The sequence below is a fragment of the Bacillus rossius genome, chromosome 11, assembly GCF_032445375.1.
Source record: "Bacillus rossius redtenbacheri isolate Brsri chromosome 11, Brsri_v3, whole genome shotgun sequence".
NCBI lineage: Eukaryota > Metazoa > Arthropoda > Insecta > Phasmatodea > Bacillidae > Bacillus > Bacillus rossius.
Genome location: NC_086338.1, coordinates 44,989,288 through 45,009,197, shown reverse-complemented (window position 1 = coordinate 45,009,197; position 19,910 = coordinate 44,989,288). Strand labels below are relative to the sequence as shown.

General features: G+C 48.0%; 1 protein-coding gene across 2 annotated transcripts in view; it reads right to left on the bottom strand.

Moving 5' to 3' along the window:
• The window catches only part of LOC134536898 (NFX1-type zinc finger-containing protein 1-like), a 50,862-nt gene that overhangs the window by 25,253 nt on the left and 5,699 nt on the right, over window positions 1-19,910 (bottom strand). For both annotated transcript variants that reach the window (XM_063376964.1, XM_063376963.1), the window contains exons 2-4: window positions 15,946-19,091; window positions 15,326-15,409; window positions 1,018-1,289 (exon numbers count right to left, since the gene is read on the bottom strand). In XM_063376964.1, the coding sequence (XP_063233034.1) occupies window positions 1,018-1,289; window positions 15,326-15,409; window positions 15,946-19,003 (3,414 nt within the window). In that variant the 5' untranslated portion in view covers window positions 19,004-19,091. The remainder of the gene's footprint in view (window positions 1-1,017; window positions 1,290-15,325; window positions 15,410-15,945; window positions 19,092-19,910) is intronic.

Sequence of the window (19,910 nt, the reverse complement as noted above, 5' to 3'; positions counted from 1 at the left end):
AAGACTTGAAAAATTTGCGTGAGGACCTAGAAGATGATTTAACTGCTGTTAAAATCCTTACTGAAAATCAGCTTCCATTATGCAAGTTACTGGATAAGTGAAGTGAAAGAACTGACGCTGAAGAAAAGCTGGGAAAATGTTACCCCGAAAAATGACACCACTAGGCCATCTGAAAAACCAGGATGATCTTTTAATTATATCTCTGTGTTAGCTGAGATTTTATTTATCAGAAGTCACCATGGTTCACATTGACTTGGTTAATTGAGACACTACTGGAACTGACTACACAGTGAATTAAGCTTTTTTCGAAATGGGAATATATTAGCTTATCTTCAGGATGCCTGAGACTTACATATATATTACATGGTTTGCATGGTTCGTATCCTCTTGTGCAATCAAACATTAAGGAGTTTTTAAGGACCGCTTTACTTCATCGCCTTCGCCAATATCAAGAGTTGGAAAACTACTTGTAATATCAAAAAATACCTCAAGTTAAATACAAATTTTAAATAGTTAATGCACAAAGTATTATGTTGGTTATTCAGTTAGCCCCTATTGTCCAGAATCATCTCTGAAACATATCTAACTCAAGCATAGTGTGTATCTGAAATTTGTAGCCCAAAGGTTTAATTTGATCACTAATTACATTTACTTTATGAGTTTAAAATACTAATTACATTTACTTTAAGAGTTCAAATTAAGACAGCAAAACACACATTTTAAGTTTAAAAGTGAAATACAAAGTATGAAAAATGAACTAAAAATGTTTTTTATGTATAAAATTAAGTCACATAGCCTGAAATTCACTTAAAATATTACTGTGCATGCGCTAAGTGATGTTTTCTGCCAAGTCAGAAAAAAAAACATTTCAAATACCTACCTACAATTATCCATTACTTACATGCTATCAATCTTTATTAAGGCGTTTTTAAGGATTCTTAGTGAAATCTAAGGACTTCTACGGGCCCTTGTTCAAATAAAAGACAATATTAAGGAGGCATATGAACCCTGTATTACCTTATCTTCATGATGATTGTGGGTTATGAAAAACAAGCTCTTGTCCACTCCCAGAATCTTCTCGTATCGATGAACAGTCTCGTCGTTTCGAAGCTCTGGATAGATGGTGGGGACAATCAGCCGGGCTATCTCTGGTCGCATACGATGCTGCACTTTCAGGGTCTCGCAGTGCATTCCGTTCTTCAGCATGCGTTCAAACAAGGATATGTCGAAGTAGAACTTCCGGGCAAGGTGGTAGTCTGCTGTGGTTGGCCTAAGCTGCTGATGGTCCCCTATAGGTCAAATTTTGAATTATTTTTTTAAAGTGACATACTGCTTTCTATTTTATACTGTATTGTGCTGAAACAACAGCACAAATAAGATGGCCTACGTCTTTTTACAAACTGTATTATAAACATTTAAAATAATAATATATATTTGGAGAATTAACAGTATTGGACTCAACAAAAACTATTACTCTATATTGATCATACTCTATCCACGAAAACTGTTGGGATCTCAATAGCACAGATCCTGCTAGGAGTAATTGCTCCCACAATGAAATTTTTAAGTGTAATTATTTAATAAACATTAAATACACAATTATTCATGTTTTTGAAAACTGTTAATAAACAACTCTGAAGTCACGTGACCGGGGCAACAGCACCAATTATGGACTTTGTAGTAAACGGACTGATATTTGAAAAATAATGTATGTTTTTTCACTAAAAAGTGCAACGAATAAGACTTAACGCAACTCACAAGCACTGCCATATATATTGGTGTGTTATAGCTAAATAGAATAGTATACACCTTAAATAAGGTGCTTAGAGAGAGCTGATTGTGTTCTAGTTTAGCATAGGTGCATAGCGCAATAATAAAAGGTATCATTAAAAGGAAACTCCTGCATTTAAGTTGACGTCAGCCGGGGCTACGCCCCATGAGCCTAGTCAGTCTCCGTTTCCTCAACATTCCTCTCCCCTTCCCCGGCATTTGTACCGCCATGTACGTAGTCGTGTGTTTGAATTGCGCGCCACGAACTACCACAAGAGGGCGCTTAGAAGCAGTGCGGCGATCCCTAAAATTGCTATGTTAATATTAATTGTAAGCCTTTTTGTTGTTTTCATCCATCTTCGCCCCAGTGCTGTGTAGTTACTTGTGTTTCTTTAATTTAAATAAGTTACCTTAAATAACTATAGACGTTGCCCGGGCGGACCCGAACAGGCACGGACTTGGACGAGGATAGGAATGCTTTTATATAAATTATCATTAAATAAGTAAATAGTAACAAACTTTCCATTGTCAGTAATTTTTATATATTTTTAATGTTTATCTGTAATTTACTCAACTTTCGCCGGGGCACGGAGTCGTAGAATATAGTAACGGTAATTGCGTTGGCGCGAAGGGCGCCATGTTGCCACCTGCGAGCGATGAGCTCAGCCCAGTCGATCTTCATCACTGACCGAGAGCAGACGCGCCAGCACCCCGGGGACTTCAACCTTTGTTCTGCACTGACCAAGTAATTCTGTCTCGTTAAGTATTTCTGAATCTCTTTCGCTCGTCATCCTCGGGGCAGCTCTCGGCCAGCGGGCTGTTTAATTAATTAATTGTCTCAGTCGAGTTTTTTCATCACCGTGTAATAAGTATACTTTGCAGCATGGCCACGTGTGTGGACCATGCCTTCACCTAAACCGATTCGTGCCTCAGGCTTTTTAACCGTGTAATGTGTAACGTGTAACGGGCGTGTAGAGAGACGTGTTAGTGAAATTAAATCTGGAGAATTAAATATAAAGTGAGTACTTATTTAATCACGTGGTGAGTGAGTCTAGGAGTGTGGCGTGCCCGACGCCTAGAGCGGGCCAGGTCTGGGTAGCTAGGATAGAAAGGGCTGGTAACTCGTCCCCACTTGGGCTACGTCACGCCCTGAGTGAGAGACTCCGCCGGGTCCACGTGCCCTTCCACGTGGTGGCGCCCATAGTTAACATCTCGAAATCACCGGCAATGCGCGATCAGCCCTCAAATGGCGCCCAAGAGCGTGGGGCGAGTTACATCTTCCGCGAAAACCAGACCTGTACGAGCGTGTGAGATAGGCGGTTGTTACGCGGAGCGCGCGGAACTAAAGTTCGCGCTGGAACTATTGTTCGCGCGGAGCGCATAGCGGGACTCTGGCGCGCCGGCCACGTGACCAGCCGGGCGCGCGCTTCCAGGAATTCGCTGCGAGCAGCCAGGTGGCCGCATTCCTCGCGACAACAGCAGCCGGGCCAGGTCAGTGTGTGTGTGTACCGCCATCCGCGTCGCGTCGCGTAGCGAAGGGAAGAGGGGCAATCGACCGGCCTCACCACCACATGACCATGTCGGACAACCACGGACTTGACAAAAATCCGGGCGCGATTAAGGCAAGTGAGTTGTTTCAAAAGAATAGCTTATATTGTGTTATGTGCGCGCGACCGCGCCAGGTGAGCGGGACGGCGATTTCTTCGTGGACGGACACGTGCGTGTGCGTAGGACAGTATGAAGCGCAGCCGAACCACGAGCAGGCAGAACGGGCGGATCAGTTTGAGGCGGGACACGGGAAGTGCACGGATGCGGAGTGTGAGGGCAAGACGCGGGAGGGAGGCTGGTGCCGGAACTGTCGCGCGTTCAAGCACACGGCGTGTTTCGCGAAGTCCGAAATAATCTCCTTTCAAGACGGGTGGTACACGTGCCAGTGGTGCCACCACGTGAGAATAGCGGGCCCGTCAGGCCGCAGCCCGGTGAGAGACGCCGCCGACACACCACGGAGCAGGGTACCTCTCATAGGACACGTGGAGCTACCGGAATTTGCGGGCAGAACCAGCGACGATCCGCGGAGATTTGTACACGCGTGTCGGGAACGCCTGAATCGCTACGGAGTGCCGGAGTGTGAGTGGGCGAACAGGGTGAGCACCGCGCTCAAAGGCGACGCCAAGACGTGGTGGCAGATCGTCCAGGAGTATGACATGCCGTGGACCGAGTTCGCGAGATTGTTCGAGGCCAGATTCGCGGACGTGAAGACAGAGATGAGAGTGCGGACGGAGCTGTATTGTCTCGAGCAAGGCGCGACGGAGGCGGCGGAAGCGTTTATCATGAAAAAAATACGTCTGTACAAGCGGCTGTTTCCCGGAGAAGAACCTACCGGAGTGCTGGAGCGGGTAGTTGAGCTGATGCGCCCGGAATTTCGCCCGTATTTACGCCCGATGACGCGGCGTCCGGCAGAGGAGTTCGTCCAACAGGCGCGCGTCTTAGAGCAGGACCTACGAGCTGTCAGACCGACCAGGATCCACGCCACCCTGAGCACCAAGCAGGAAGACACGACGCCCGCCGACACCAAGGCGCTGGTGCCCTACACGGCGCCCACCCGAGACCAAGCTAGGCGCGACGAACCCGGACCGAGCGGCCACGCGCAGCTGACATGGCGGAGACGGACTACCGGCGGCAGCCCACCACCTCAGTGCCACACGTGTCCACCAGGCACGTTCCATTGGCACGAGAACTGCCCGGTGAGGAACAAGTTCCGGCCTGACTTCGCGGCGCAGCAGCCGTCGGGAAACGGACGGCAGGGGGCGGCGCGCTAAGACAGCCCACCTCCCCCGCCTCACCTAACAACAACAGACCTACGGCGGCGGGGCCTCTCCTGGGTCACGTGGGAGTGGCGGAGGCCGACCTGTTGCGCATTCCGGTGGTTGTCAACGGGCGCGCAGTCCACGCGCTTGTTGACACCGCCGCCAGCCACAACTGTGTGGCGGCACGCGTGATTGGCCGTGACAACTTCGAGTACCACCCGGGCCAACTCCAGCTGGCTACCACGGGGGACGCCTGCTACACCCAGGGCGTCGCGACGCTGGAGGTGGACGTGCGGGACCAACGGTCCGTCACGACGGCGCTGGTGGTGGAGCAGTTACGTGATGACGTCATTCTGGGGCTACCCTGGCTCTACGAGCAGCACGCAGCCATCGACATCCGGGCCGGCTGCGTCCACGTCGGCACCCAGGGGCGGCGGACCATCCACGGGCTGGGTAAGCCTACTCCACCAGCAGTAAACCAGGTCAGTCTCGACGAGTTCCAGCACGGAGTTCCCCCCGAGTTTCGTGCTACCATCCAGCAGGTCCTCGATCATCAGTGTAATGTGTTTGCGTCCGCGGACCCGCTGAAACGTACCACCATAGCTGAGCATGCCATCCCGACCCATCCTCACGAGCCAATGTTTATCCCACCCGGTAGCTACGGCCACGTTGGTAAACAGACCATCCTAGACCAGGTTCAGGACATGTTGCATGACGGGATAATTGAGCCTAGCGAAAGTCCGTATAATTTCCAGGTCGTGTTGGCAGAAAAAAAAGACGGGAAACTACGCTTCTGTGTCAATTTCAAACCTATCAATAGAGTGACAATTAATGCCCCACCCCCCCTGCTGAACATGGCCGACACACTTTCAGGCCTGGGTAACGCCAAGATATTTTCTTCCCTCGACCTAAAATCTGGGTATTGGCAGGTGCCGATACGTCCGGCGGACCGACCCAAGACGGCGTTCACAGCCCCAGACGGGCGGAGATTTCAGTTTTGCGCGATGCCATTCGGCCTACAGGACGCCCCCGCTACCTTCCAAGGGATGATGACACGGGTCTTAGACAACTACTCGGGCAAGTTTGCGGCCGCGTATCTGGACGACATAATTGTTTGGTCTCAGACGTGGGAAGAACATGCGCATCATTTAGCATTAGTCTTGGAACGCCTGGCGAGCCATGGTCTGACATGCAATCGCGAAAAATGCCACCTGGGGACCACAGAACTAGATTTCCTGGGCTTAGTGGTTAACGCGGACGGAAACAGACCCACGGAAAAACAGCTGAGTGTAATTATCAACAAGGAGCCCCCACGCACGCGCAAGCAACTGCAAAAGTTCTTGGGGCTAGCTAACTGGCTGCGAGCCTTCGTCCCAGAGTTCTCGGTAGTAGCGGCGCCGATGACAGAACAGCTGTCACCCAAACGTCCGTTCAGGTGGACCGTGGAAGCCCAGAACGCTTTTGACGAGCTAAAACGCAGATTTCAACAGTGCCACTTACTCGCGCGGCTGGACCCAGGCAGACCCCTGATCGTACAAACAGACGCGAGCGAGAAGGGCATCGGGGCCATCCTGTTACAACTCGGCGACGACGGCGAGCCTCGGGTGATTGAATATGCAAGCGCCAAGTTCGGCGACGTCGAGCAGCGGTATAGCGTGAACGAGCGTGAGTGTCTAGGCGTAGTTTGGGCCCTCAGACGCTACCGCCCACACCTGGAGGGGCAGAAATTCGTACTGAGAACTGACAGCCAATGTCTCAAATGGCTGGCCACGATGCAGGGGCGACGTTCGAAGCTGACGCGTTGGGCCATGCTTCTACAGGCCTTAGATTTCGAAGTCGAGCATGTACCGGGAAAACAGAACGAACTAGCGGACGAGCTGTCGCGAGATCCGGACGTCACCGTCACAGCCTGTGATGATGCGGAGTGGGAGGAGCTTTTTCCACCACCCAGCGGGCGCATACCCAGGACCCCGCGCACCCCGACAACCCAAGCCGCATTGTGTGCCCTAAACCTTAACGTCACACCGACATTACCGCCAGGCGCGGAGCTTGATGACTTAGACGCCTACGTGCGAGCGGCCCAACTCACGGACACAGACACACAGGAGATCGTGCGCCGTTGCGGGAGCGGAGAATGTGAAGGCTACCGTGTATTGGACGGGACACTGCAGGCGCGACCTAAGGGGACAGCTGGCCAATGGCGGACGTTCGCGCCAGCCGCCACCCGCCGGGAGGTGTTTGACATGTATCACGTGAACAGGCTAGCCGGACACCCCGGCGCAGACCAGACGCGACGCGATCTGCGGGAACAGTTCTACTGGCCAGGGGTAAACAAGTTTGTACGGGACTGCGTGAGGAGATGTAAACATTGCCAGAGGCACAAGGCGCGCCGCACCGACGGGACAGCCCAGCAGGTACCCAGGCAGCCCACCGAGCCATTCCATACAGTCGCCATAGACCTAATGGGACCATATCCCCGCACGCCCCGAGGGAAAAGATTTTTGTTGGTGGTGACAGACTGCTACACGCGTTGGGTGGAGGCCTACCCCCTGGCGAACATCCGCGCCGGCACCATTGCACGCAGCCTGGAAACGGAGTTTTTTCCTAGGTGGGGGTACCCCCGGGTCCTGTTGTCGGACAATGCCACCCAATTTGTCGGGCGCCGGTGGGCGCAGCTGGGGAGAAAATGGCGGGTAATCCTACACACCACCCCCGTGTACCACCCCCGCGCGAACGCCACGGAACGACGCAACCAAGAGGTGAAGGTTCAACTGCGGTTGAGGCTCGCGGATGACCACGCCCAATGGGACACGCACATCCCGGACGTTCTGTACTGCATCCGGCGACGGGTGAACGCGGCAACCGGCGAAACACCAGCCACCATGGTCCAGGGGCGGAACCTCACCCTCCCCGGGGAATATCACGTGCGGCAACAACAAACGGACCCGGACGTAGAGAGCCCCGAAGGACGCCTGAGGCGATTGGCCGAGACGCACGATAGGGCGCGACGTAACCAGGCAGCTTACCAAGCACAACGCACACCCGAGACGACCCGCCCGCCCCCTGAACTGAAACCAGGCCAGCTGGTTTACGCGAGGCTCCACCCCCTCTCCTCCGGCCGACGCAACTTCTGCGCCGGCCTGGCGCCAAAGTGGTTTGGCCCGGTGGCGGTGGTCAAGGCGGGGCCCACGGCGGTCGTGATAAAGTTACCCTCAGGCCGGGCCGCGAAATATCACCGGGACGATGTGCGCTTGGCACAGAAAGAGACGGAGGCGGCGGACGAGGCGGAGACGGGGCAGGAAGAGACGGAGGCGGCGGACGAGGCGGAGACGGGGCAGGAAGAGACGGAGGCGGCGGACGGGGCGGAAGAGACGGAAACGAGACGTGACGGAGCAGGGACGCGGCAGGAAGAGACGGAGGCGGCGGGCGGGGCGGAAGAGACGGGAACGAGACGTGACGGAGCAGGGACGCGGCAGAGAGAGACGGAGGCGGCGGACGAGACAGACGGGAGGGCGGCCGCACAGCTGGTCACGTCCACCCCAACAGACGGGGGCGGGTTCAGAGGCTTCCCGGACCTGGGGGCGGGACAGGCGACGCCCCTCGCAGTCACAGATGTCCGGCCGAGGCGGCTGTTCGAAGACTCGGGGAGTGACGTCTCGCCTTTCAGGGGATTTCTCAGGGACACGCCCGGAGTGACGGAGGGCCAGTCGACATCCCAACCACTGATAAGGTGGCCGGAGGAAGTAGAGAGTAGGCCGGGTTCGCCGGACGAGCCATTATGGCCGCTGCATTACTCGTTGGCAGACTCCACGTTCAGGGTGACAGTAACCGAACCGCAGGAAGACGAAACACCGCGGGAAGAGAGGGGAGACCGGGCGTCACAAGACCCAGTTCCGGCTCCGCGATACACGCTACGACCCCGAGGGATCGCGAGGAAGCACAGCTGTTGTTGATAAGGGGGCGACCACGCCCACAGGCGACCCAGCGGAAACGTCGACATGACCGGCTATTCGAGGGGGGGGCAATTGACGTCAGCCGGGGCTACGCCCCATGAGCCTAGTCAGTCTCCGTTTCCTCAACATTCCTCTCCCCTTCCCCGGCATTTGTACCGCCATGTACGTAGTCGTGTGTTTGAATTGCGCGCCACGAACTACCACAAGAGGGCGCTTAGAAGCAGTGCGGCGATCCCTAAAATTGCTATGTTAATATTAATTGTAAGCCTTTTTGTTGTTTTCATCCATCTTCGCCCCAGTGCTGTGTAGTTACTTGTGTTTCTTTAATTTAAATAAGTTACCTTAAATAACTATAGACGTTGCCCGGGCGGACCCGAACAGGCACGGACTTGGACGAGGATAGGAATGCTTTTATATAAATTATCATTAAATAAGTAAATAGTAACAAACTTTCCATTGTCAGTAATTTTTATATATTTTTAATGTTTATCTGTAATTTACTCAACTTTCGCCGGGGCACGGAGTCGTAGAATATAGTAACGGTAATTGCGTTGGCGCGAAGGGCGCCATGTTGCCACCTGCGAGCGATGAGCTCAGCCCAGTCGATCTTCATCACTGACCGAGAGCAGACGCGCCAGCACCCCGGGGACTTCAACCTTTGTTCTGCACTGACCAAGTAATTCTGTCTCGTTAAGTATTTCTGAATCTCTTTCGCTCGTCATCCTCGGGGCAGCTCTCGGCCAGCGGGCTGTTTAATTAATTAATTGTCTCAGTCGAGTTTTTTCATCACCGTGTAATAAGTATACTTTGCAGCATGGCCACGTGTGTGGACCATGCCTTCACCTAAACCGATTCGTGCCTCAGGCTTTTTAACCGTGTAATGTGTAACGTGTAACGGGCGTGTAGAGAGACGTGTTAGTGAAATTAAATCTGGAGAATTAAATATAAAGTGAGTACTTATTTAATCACGTGGTGAGTGAGTCTAGGAGTGTGGCGTGCCCGACGCCTAGAGCGGGCCAGGTCTGGGTAGCTAGGATAGAAAGGGCTGGTAACTCGTCCCCACTTGGGCTACGTCACGCCCTGAGTGAGAGACTCCGCCGGGTCCACGTGCCCTTCCACGTGGTGGCGCCCATAGTTAACATCTCGAAATCACCGGCAATGCGCGATCAGCCCTCAAAGTAATTGCAGTAAGTCCTTGCCCTGACCTATAACCACTAATGTTAGTGACTGTTAAGAGATGGTTAGTCGCTTATTTACATTCAAGTGAGTTGAGAACACTGAATTATAATGTATATGAAAGAGAAGTATTTTAACTACATGAACAATACCAATACTATGGTGTAATATTTATGTTTTAGCTACAAACTGAAATTATTACAAGAATAACATTTGTTTGCCCAGTGGTAATTTTGATTCCTACCACTGATTCTAACTAGTTGGAGCCCACAAAAATTAACTAAATCAAATAAACTTAAATAGTGTTTTGCATTATATTCTGAGAGAACAGATTTTATCACAATACAAATTTTGCTTGATATTGTGCCCATTCTAATTTCCTGCAATTTCTCAAGCTTAGGCCTACACAGCAAGGCTTATGTATCTTTGTTCTGATGAAACCTTGGAATGTAAATAAAAATTAACTATTATTTTTGTCAAGAACTATCCATTGGTTCACTACAGAATTTTGTCAATCATACATCTTGTGTCATGTCCACCAGTTTGGCCTCGGCTGGTATGATAGCACAAGCCCCAAGTGCGCCACCCATCCTACACAATCTATGGGGAGGAAAGTTAGTTCGCCACCCGCCCCTAGATGGCAGTCAAAGGGGAATGTAAATTAAGGGAACTTTGTCTACCTGCCCAGCCTAATTCAGGACGAATATGTAAATATTTAGTGGTATCAAGAAGCCTTTAAATAATACAGGTTAATGTAAAGAGCATTGTAATTCGAATATGTATGCACAGGAAGGGTACAGATGTGCCCTCCCTGATGAATATGTACATACATTGTATATTTACTCTGGCTGAGCTAAGCCAGGGAGGAAAGCTCTTCCCAGTAATTCTGGGTAAATACAAGTGGCAAAAATACTTGAGCAGTATTATTTAGGCAGCGACCTCTCTGGAGGACCGCTCCTCATTCCTACCCCTCCCTGCCCTTGGGCAGCGACCCCTACTCGGGAACCGCTCCCACTCTCTCCCCCCTTGCTCTTGGGCAGCGACCCCATCTCGGGGACCGCTCCTGCTCTCTTCCCCCCCCCCCCCCCTCTACCTGATCTCTCCCTGCTCTTGGGCAGCGACCCCTGCTTGGGGACCGCTCCTGCTCCTCCCCTCTACCTGGGACAAGTCAATTTGGCGCCCAACGTGGGGCCAGTCAGCTTGGATAACCTGAGGACCACGCCCTGCCTCTACGAGAGCTATCAGCACAACCAGAGCCACATCCACTTCCAGGAGTGCAGAAAACACCTGGTGGCACCCAACCCAACTGAAGGATGTCTTCTGGATCCTGTGCCGCACCTCGCTGCAGTGCTCCGGATGGACCCAGCATTCCCTGTGTATGCTGCAATGCCCAGTTTCACCTACAATGCCTTGGTATCGTGGAACAAGTCAGTGAACAGGCATATATCCACATATGCCAGCCCTGCAGACAACTTCTGGTAGAGAAGAAGCCAACAGTTCCAGCTCCCCGGCGCTGCTTCGCGCCGAACTGCCCGGAGACAGCCCTAGTCATCGTTACCTGCCAGGCCTGCCATCGCGACTACCATCTCGCCTGTCTAGGCTGGGAAGATACACCACTGGACCTTGCTGGGATGTCGTTTACCTGCGCCCAGTGTAGAGTGAATCCCACTTTACCTTCAAGTACAGGATCTGCAAGTGTACCTCGGCCCTTTAGAGGGCAGGATCATGAGGACCCTGTGCAATCTGTCTACCAATGGGAGCAAGCCCTACGGGCACATGCAATCCACCCCACCGAATGGGTGGACCAGATAGGTCCATTACTACTTGGGGAAGCCTCTAGATGGTGGAATAACCATGAAGGGCTGTATGACACCTGGGAAGAGTTCACAGGGGGCTTCCTGAACCATTTTGGAAACCAATCAAGACTGGCAAAGCTTACTGCCCAATTATATGGTACCAAACAAAAGGAAGGAGAGGATGTCGAAAGTTTCGTACTACAGAAAAGGAAACTTTATAAGAGGCTACACCCCGGGAAAGACCCAAATGAATTTCTTCCTACCTTGTTGGAGCTGGTGCGGCCCAACCTACTGCCATTTCTACGGCATTCGCCTCCCGAGAATTTATCCGAACTTATGGTTCGAGCCACTGCCGTGCAGCGAGACTGTCTCGAAACTAGGGGCACTGTAACAAGTAAACCTTGTTCACCACCAACCCTGGTACAAGAATATGCTACCCCCAACAAAAGGTTGCCGAAGTGTTGGCACTGCCCTGAACAACACTTTCACCAAGACTGCCCAGTGCTCCGCTGCAAACAGTCTGAAAGGAACAGCCTCAACACAGTAGACCCCTGGAGGGAAAGAGTGGTACCAACGAGCCCTACCCCTACACTGAAGGTAGAAGACCTCAACTCCCAAGCTCGGCTCGAAGGTAGACCGACCCCGAGCCTTATGTGCGTACAGCACCACCCACAACAAGAACTGCCAAGAGTCAAGGTGCAACTGGACTCACAGCCCATTCAGGCTCTTATCGACTCAGCCGCCACCACTAATTATGTGCGCGAGAGTGTCGTGCAGATAATAGGGACCCCTATTAATTCTCAACCCCAAATGGCACAGCTTGCCACCCAGGGATCCACCATGACCTTACTGGGCAATGCTGTGGTACAATGCTGCATAGCCGATGTGGAGATGGAGATCCCATGTCTAGTCGCAAAGGACCTTCGAGAAGAACTTGTGCTGGGCCAAGATTGGCTCACGCAGCAGCAGGCGATATTGGACTTTGAAGATCAAACTATACACTTCGGACGAACGTCCCGCCGGACTCTTGACTGGGGCACCAAAGGAATGGGTGACCTGAATGCCCCTAATCAAAGTGGTGTTAACCCTAATCCTGGAATCTGCACTGAACAACACAGAGACCAACCTATGGTTGTGTTGACGCAAGGGGACCAGAGACCTCAAGAAACTCCTTCCCTTCGCCCTACCACTACCAAGCTAAGCCAAAATAACTCGGGCAGTAGTTTTCAGTGGTGCCAGAAAGGAGGAACCCCAAAGAGGAAATCGACCATGCAGTCATGGAGACAGCCGCTGAGCGACGCCCTCTCAAAGGCAAGATGCCACTGGAAGAAAGAGCCTTTTCCAGACCGAGGAATATGGTTTCCCCAGAACAGGATTCACCTGCAGCCATGGAGACGGAAAACAGATCTGTCCAAAAACCCCGAACCCCAGGAACCTACTAGCCCCTCTCCACCAGGACAACTACCTCCAGGACCCTACGACCATGGGAACGGCTGGGCAGACCAGCCCGCTACCGACTAACCTCCGCGAAGTGTAGTGGCCAGTGTAGAGGAGCCAGCCTGGGACTGAAGCTCAGCGTGCTGACTCCTGGCATGTGCAACGATCCCAGCCAAGGCCACAGAGGGAGGGGGGCGAATTGTCATGTCCACCAGTTTGGCCTCGGCTGGTATGATAGCACAAGCCCCAAGTGCGCCACCCATCCTACACAATCTATGGGGAGGAAAGTTAGTTCGCCACCCGCCCCTAGATGGCAGTCAAAGGGGAATGTAAATTAAGGGAACTTTGTCTACCTGCCCAGCCTAATTCAGGACGAATATGTAAATATTTAGTGGTATCAAGAAGCCTTTAAATTATACAGGTTAATGTAAATAGCATTGTAATTCGAATATGTATGCACAGGAAGGGTACAGATGTGCCCTCCCTGATGAATATGTACATACATTGTATATTTACTCTGGCTGAGCTAAGCCAGGGAGGAAAGCTCTTCCCAGTAATTCTGGGTAAATACCAGTGGCAAAAATACTTGAGCAGTATTATTTAGGCAGCGACCTCTCTGGAGGACCGCTCCTCATTCCTACCCCTCCCTGCCCTTGGGCAGCGACCCCTACTCGGGAACCGCTCCCACTCTCTCCCCCATTGCTCTTGGGCAGCGACCCCATCTCGGGGACCGCTCCTGCTCTCTTCCCCCCCCCCTCTACCTGATCTCTCCCTGCTCTTGGGCAGCGACCCCTGCTTGGGGACCGCTCCTGCTCCTCCCCTCTACCTGGGACAAGTCACTTGTTTGAAATATTTTGGGTACAAATTGTACTGTTTGTTAGCCATTGGCGTAGCTGTGTTCATAATGTTGGGGGGACAAATAATGATTTTGATGTCATGTAAACCCATTCCCCTCTTACTAAGTCGAGGGGGGGGGGGGGGTGTCCGGGGGTCCTCCACAGTAAAATTTTGATTTTAAAAGTGCAAAATAGCGTTTTTTAAGCAGTTTTTGTATCTAACCATTGGATACATCGATGCTTCCTTAAGATAAAATTTGATGAGTGAAGAAATTACAAATAAAGTTGGGCAGAATAATATTATAAAATAAAAATATCACTGTCTAGAAAGTTGGGGGGGACAGTCCCCTCCACCCAAAAAGTTCAGGGGGACACGTCCCCCCTTTCCCCTCCCGGTTCCTACGCACCTGTTTGTTACTGTTTTTGACATATATGATAGTTATAAAATATAACAAACAATTTATCCCACAAGCCTATTTATTTACAGTGTGTCAAAACCTAACAGAATTTTTGCATTCCAACTGTTTACTTGTTATTAAGATAAATTCTCTTTTGGCATACACTTTAGCATAAATAATTTTAGCCGAATTCACATAGACTAGGAGTCCAAAATGGTGACCAAGTTTGTGATGTTGCAGGACCCCAAACTTGCAAATAAATAAGTATTTTTTTTACTATCTGTTAGATGAAGAATAACTGTGGTAAATTAGTTGTTTATAAAAGTGGGTTGTTAATAACCTAGTTTAAAACTTTGTATATTTCATTTGTAGGTAATCATTTAAATATTTTTTTTTAAATTTATAGTTTCCTTATAAAAGCTCCTAAATGTTAATTTTACTTGTTTACACACGGTTAGATTAACAAGGGTGTGAATGTTAAGTTTGGTAGCATGCTTCATTTAGAAAATCACCATAGTTCAATTTAGTCTGGGTTATAATTCTATTAAATTGCTTACAAACTTTTGTTGGATTTCTGGCATGTTCGGCTAATGCATGTGAGGAATTTTCCACAGATGTGTGCTAGTGTCTATGTCTTGGAACTGGTACACAAACAATGACAACAACAACAAACCCTCCCCCCCATGACAATTTTCAGGTAAGATTTGCACAAGGTCCATCTAGTCTGTCCTTACAAGCTGCCCTGACAAATTGTCTCTCACTGTGACTCATAAAAATATGAAGTAATTCACAGGAAGGACAAATTTAAACCTTGCTGGCCTGGGTCAGGCTGCAAAATAAACCATTTCTAACATTCAAATAAAAATTTTTTTAAAAAATGTATTAAATCTGGGCAGCCATTTTTTGGACTGTATGAGGGTAAATATTTTTTTCAAGTGTTGGTAACAAAGAATGAATTTCCAAGAACATGCATCAAAACTTTTTTTTTTAAAGTAAATAACTGGAAAGTCACACAAAATAAATAGATACAATTATTCAGTAAATTATTTCATTGATTAGTATCAGCAGTAATAGAATTTGCAAGTGTGTTATGAACTGTTGTTATTCAGGGTATTGGCCGGGCTAAACTGAAATGTAACAAGCTTGACTCACCAATGAGGATCAGATGCTGACAGTCCTCAGTTAACGACACAACGATATGGGACTCCATCACCTCAGCTGCTTCCTCCACAATAACTGAAAAAACAATCATTAAGTCAATTTGATTTGTGGTTGTGGAAACTGATTTTTGCAATGTCATTATTCACACACAAAACCTTTAACACAATTATTTATATGGTTTTTTAATCAGAGAAGAAACTACAATGACTTAGTTTAAAAGACTTAACTGCTTTGATATAACAATGTTGCACATTTAGCTATTGATAAATTAAATTTACCAACTAAATATATTTTTTCTTGATAGTTATGGCAAACTGTATCCACCTTCAAAAGCTTTCTGTTTTCTCTCTTGCTCAACAAACACTAAAACAAATTACACTACAGCTTGAATATTTAATACCACCTACTATGTATTTATGTATAAACAGATTTAAATAAATAAATTCATACACTAAGTTTAAAGATTTTTTTTTTTTGGTCATTTAGTAAAGAAACAAATCAATAGTTAACGAATTCTAAAATTAAATGTTCCTACATGAAACTTTGATAGTGCTTGCTTCCATAAATGTGACAATATAAATAAGGTATATAAAAAACAATTATATACTCACCAATCTTTGGCTTCAGTGCCTGCAGGAGTGGTTGCAGTCTGGCGGCCCCGGTTGTAGTCATGCCGACCACCTGAACATCTTTCATCACTTCCAAGTCGTCCATCATCCTTATTTCGGTCATGTTCCTGTTTTCTTTCCTGAACTGCTCCCCCAGCCTGCCGGACTCTCTGATCAGGACCTCCTGCAGCTGGCCGACCCAGTGGCGGTAGACCACCCAGCGCTCGTTCACACCGAGACCCATCAAGTCCCTGCGGGCCGAGAGTCGCTCTACCACGCGAGCCTCGGGCTGAGGCTGCAGCAGTCGCATTTTCAAATAGTTCATCACCAGCTTTTTCTCCGCGAGCTGGTCTTCCAGCCCCCACCTCCTGTTGTACACGGCCGCGTCATTTCTCACCGTCTCATCCAGGGAACCTACCTCCTTGGTCAATCTGTCAATCTCACTTTCCAAAGTAGACATTGAGACTGCCAGAGTGACACGTGGCACTATGCTGTCTGGACTGATTCCCAAGTCAATCTCATCGTCAACTACATTGATATCCTCTAGCTCCAGATCGTCGTCGTAACCGTCTACTACGTCACCATTCTCCTCGAGTGGTGTCTCTTGTGGGGGATACTGTGCGTTCATTGCCTGCTCCCCTTTGCGATCTACATTTCCAAATTCATCCTTGTCTGTAGTCAACCACGTCAATAACATTTCATTGCTGACCAAGCCGTTTTCTCTGAAAACGTCACCATTCTGATGAACACCACCAACTTCCTTGAGTGTAGCAAGACTTACTACTCCCTCATTACCAGTGACTAATTCTAGATCTTTCTGAATGCTTTTAATCTTGCGCATCAGTTCCGACATTTTCTGTTGCTGATCCTTCATGAGGGAGGAAAGTTGCCGTGTACGCCTCGAAGACTGTCGTCTCTCCTTCAGACTGAATTTCTGCAACCTTTCGTTCTTGCTCTGCCCTCCAACTCTAACGAGGTTTTCAGTGACATCCAGCAAGCCTTCCAAGAACTGATCGAGTGCGTGGTTGGTAAAGCAGACCACAAGGATAGGTGTATGTGGGTGATTCCAGGCATCAACGTTCTTCAACAAAACTGTGGCAACTTTCAGGCCAAGGAAAGTCTTTCCTGTGCCCGGTGGCCCTTGAATCACAACAAATTCTTTGGTGAGAGCTGACTTGAAGGCTCTATATTGTGAATCGTCCAGCTTCAACTGGGATGATGATGGCCACAACTGCTCATCAAGAACAGGAAATCTGTACCCACCTACTTCATACACTGGATGTCTAGCTCGAAGGTAGGCTGGAGGTGCACTACGAGGTTGCACCTGAACAATGTACTGGCTCATAGGAAATGAATTTTCAGTCATGTTCTGAAGTGCTTTCATAACATGATAGTATGGTTCAAAATAAACTTCAGATTCCACCATTTTGTATTCGCTACTGTCCATCTGTAGCTCAATTCCGCTGCATATGTCAATTACAATGTTTCCTACTTTCAAATCTTTCAAATCCCGTTCCAAAACCTTGCCAAAAATCACTGAATGAAAGTTATCTTTGGAAAAGCACAACAAAGAGCCAAACATAAATCTACGACAAAATTCCCACTTGATGTTTTTCATACGTTTTTCAGGATCAAAACACACGAGCATGCCCACGCTATTATTCACAGATTTCGTCCCACAGAAAATCACCTTGGGATAAAATCTCACGCTCCCAAACTTGTGAGCTTTCTCTTTTTTCGAGGACAGGTACTCCTGAATTCCCTCACGTAGAGGTTTAACAAAATCTTCGCGAAGCAAACGAAATTGTACATCCAGATAATGCTCAACATTTATATAACTTCCTTTCACAATGTTGGGACGAATAAAAGGAGCTTGATCATTTTCAGGGAAAATGTCTTGAATGTTAGGGTAAAGGTTTATCTCTCTATAGTTGTTAGGTGGTTCCTGATACTGCATTATCTCCCCTGCCTTGCTCACTTTCTTCTCAGACTCTTTCTTGGCCTTAACACACAGAGTCTGCAATTCATCAAACTGCTTTATCTTGTCCTGCATTGATATTCCTTGATAACGTTCAACTCCCTTTAAAGCTCCCTCGATTGTGAAAAACAATTGAGGAAATACATCAGATGCGTTTACAGGCAGCAGACTGAGAGCAGTGTGACAAAACGTAAATAAGTCATCCAGAAACTCGCTTAGAATAGCTTTCCTTTTCTTGCTTTCGTCCGTTGGTATTGTACCAACGTGCTTAGTCAGCTGGTCTACAAAGCACCTATTGCATGCGTTGCCCAATACAGTTACCTTGACTTCGAGGAAAGATGCCATGCATGCTTTTGCAAGAACTTTAACAACTAGGATCATCAGGTCCGGGCGGAGATCTCCCGCCAGAAGGTCCCCGAAACCAGACTGGCTGTTGGCTAGGGTAACGAGAATATCCTCTGGCTCTTTCGATGCCAGGTCTTCCAAGCGCCTGAAGCCGAGCATTTGTTTGAACGCACCACGTCTCCGACCACCTTCAGTGACGCCATTTTCAGACCTCTGGCCGTTTTCTGCGTCTCCCCTCGCACCTACTCTACCTCCTTGCTGCCTGTTCCCATCAGTATTGTTTCTATCCTCACGTCTGTTCTCCTGCTTCCAGGACGTGTTACCACCAGCCGTTTCTTGTCTGTAACGCACAGCAGAATACCCTCTCCTACCTCTGCCGCTGCCAGGCAAAGACTCTTGGCTGCCGCTCATGATGCTTCTGTCATTGGACATGTTCCTCCTGTTAAAATTATTCTGCAGGTGCCCATTTTGACTTCTGTTGTTTGCAGCTGGCTGTAGTCCTCTGCTGTATCGTCCCTCATCCAGTCTAGCTCGATTACCATCAAAATTATTTTCTCTCTGGTGATATCTACCTCTCTCACCCTGGAGTCCATTAGATCCATTTCCTCCTCTATCAAACTGTTGGTTGTTTGAACGATTTCCATTATTTTGTCGACCAACCGCTTGCCTAGCATTTGCAACAGGAATCGTAATTGCAAATAAGCGGTCAGCTAAAAATTCTTCATTTTTAGCCGCCATTGAGAACTTCCATAAAGTGTTATTTTACATTCAAAAGATTAAAAAAATTTCTTTAACAGCCAAAACAGTTAAAAAAATAGCAGAATACCTGAAAAATAAAGTACAAATTACAACTTGCACACTTAACTTTAGCACATATAAAGAACTTTATTTTTATTATCTCTAGAAATAAAATTTAAGAACATAACTACAAAAATACTGCTTCCTGTAATGTTTTCGAATGAAAACAACTTAAAAAGAAAATTTTTAAAATCTCTATGATCCTAAGTAACCTTACTTGCAGTGGAAATTTTAGAATAAGTTAATTTAAAAAATATATAATTATATTTTAGGAACTCAAAGAAATAAATAGTGGTATACTGTTCTGCAGCATTTCAGATGTTAAGATGGAACAATATGATGATTTTCTAATAGGTCTATTTTATCCATGCAAGAGTATTGGCATAACAAATTGAAGCGTGTTGGATATGTAGAAAAGTAGGCTATAGTCAAACTCCCGAACTAGGATCCAATATGTTAGTTTAATAATAAATAAATGCTAACTGCAAGCATACAAAACTGATGATAAAATTCCTCACTGTTTATCTTTATTGAATTTTAAAATTTTCTGATAAAATTTCCTGGAATTATCAAATCAGATAACTCAAGCCAGTTATCAAACTTGTTCAAAGGTTACTTTTAAAGATGAGAGAAAAGCACAGAAATAAGGAAAACAATAATGACATGTATTCCAAAGAGGTGTAGGTACATGCCTAAGTTTTGCCATGTATATGAGTAAAGTGAAGTAAAGTTTACAGAACATATAAAATTTCATATTCTGATAATGATGACAAATGCTCACAAAACAAAGATACTCTAATTTTTTTATATATATTCTGAAATATGTGGTTACCTACAAAATAACAAC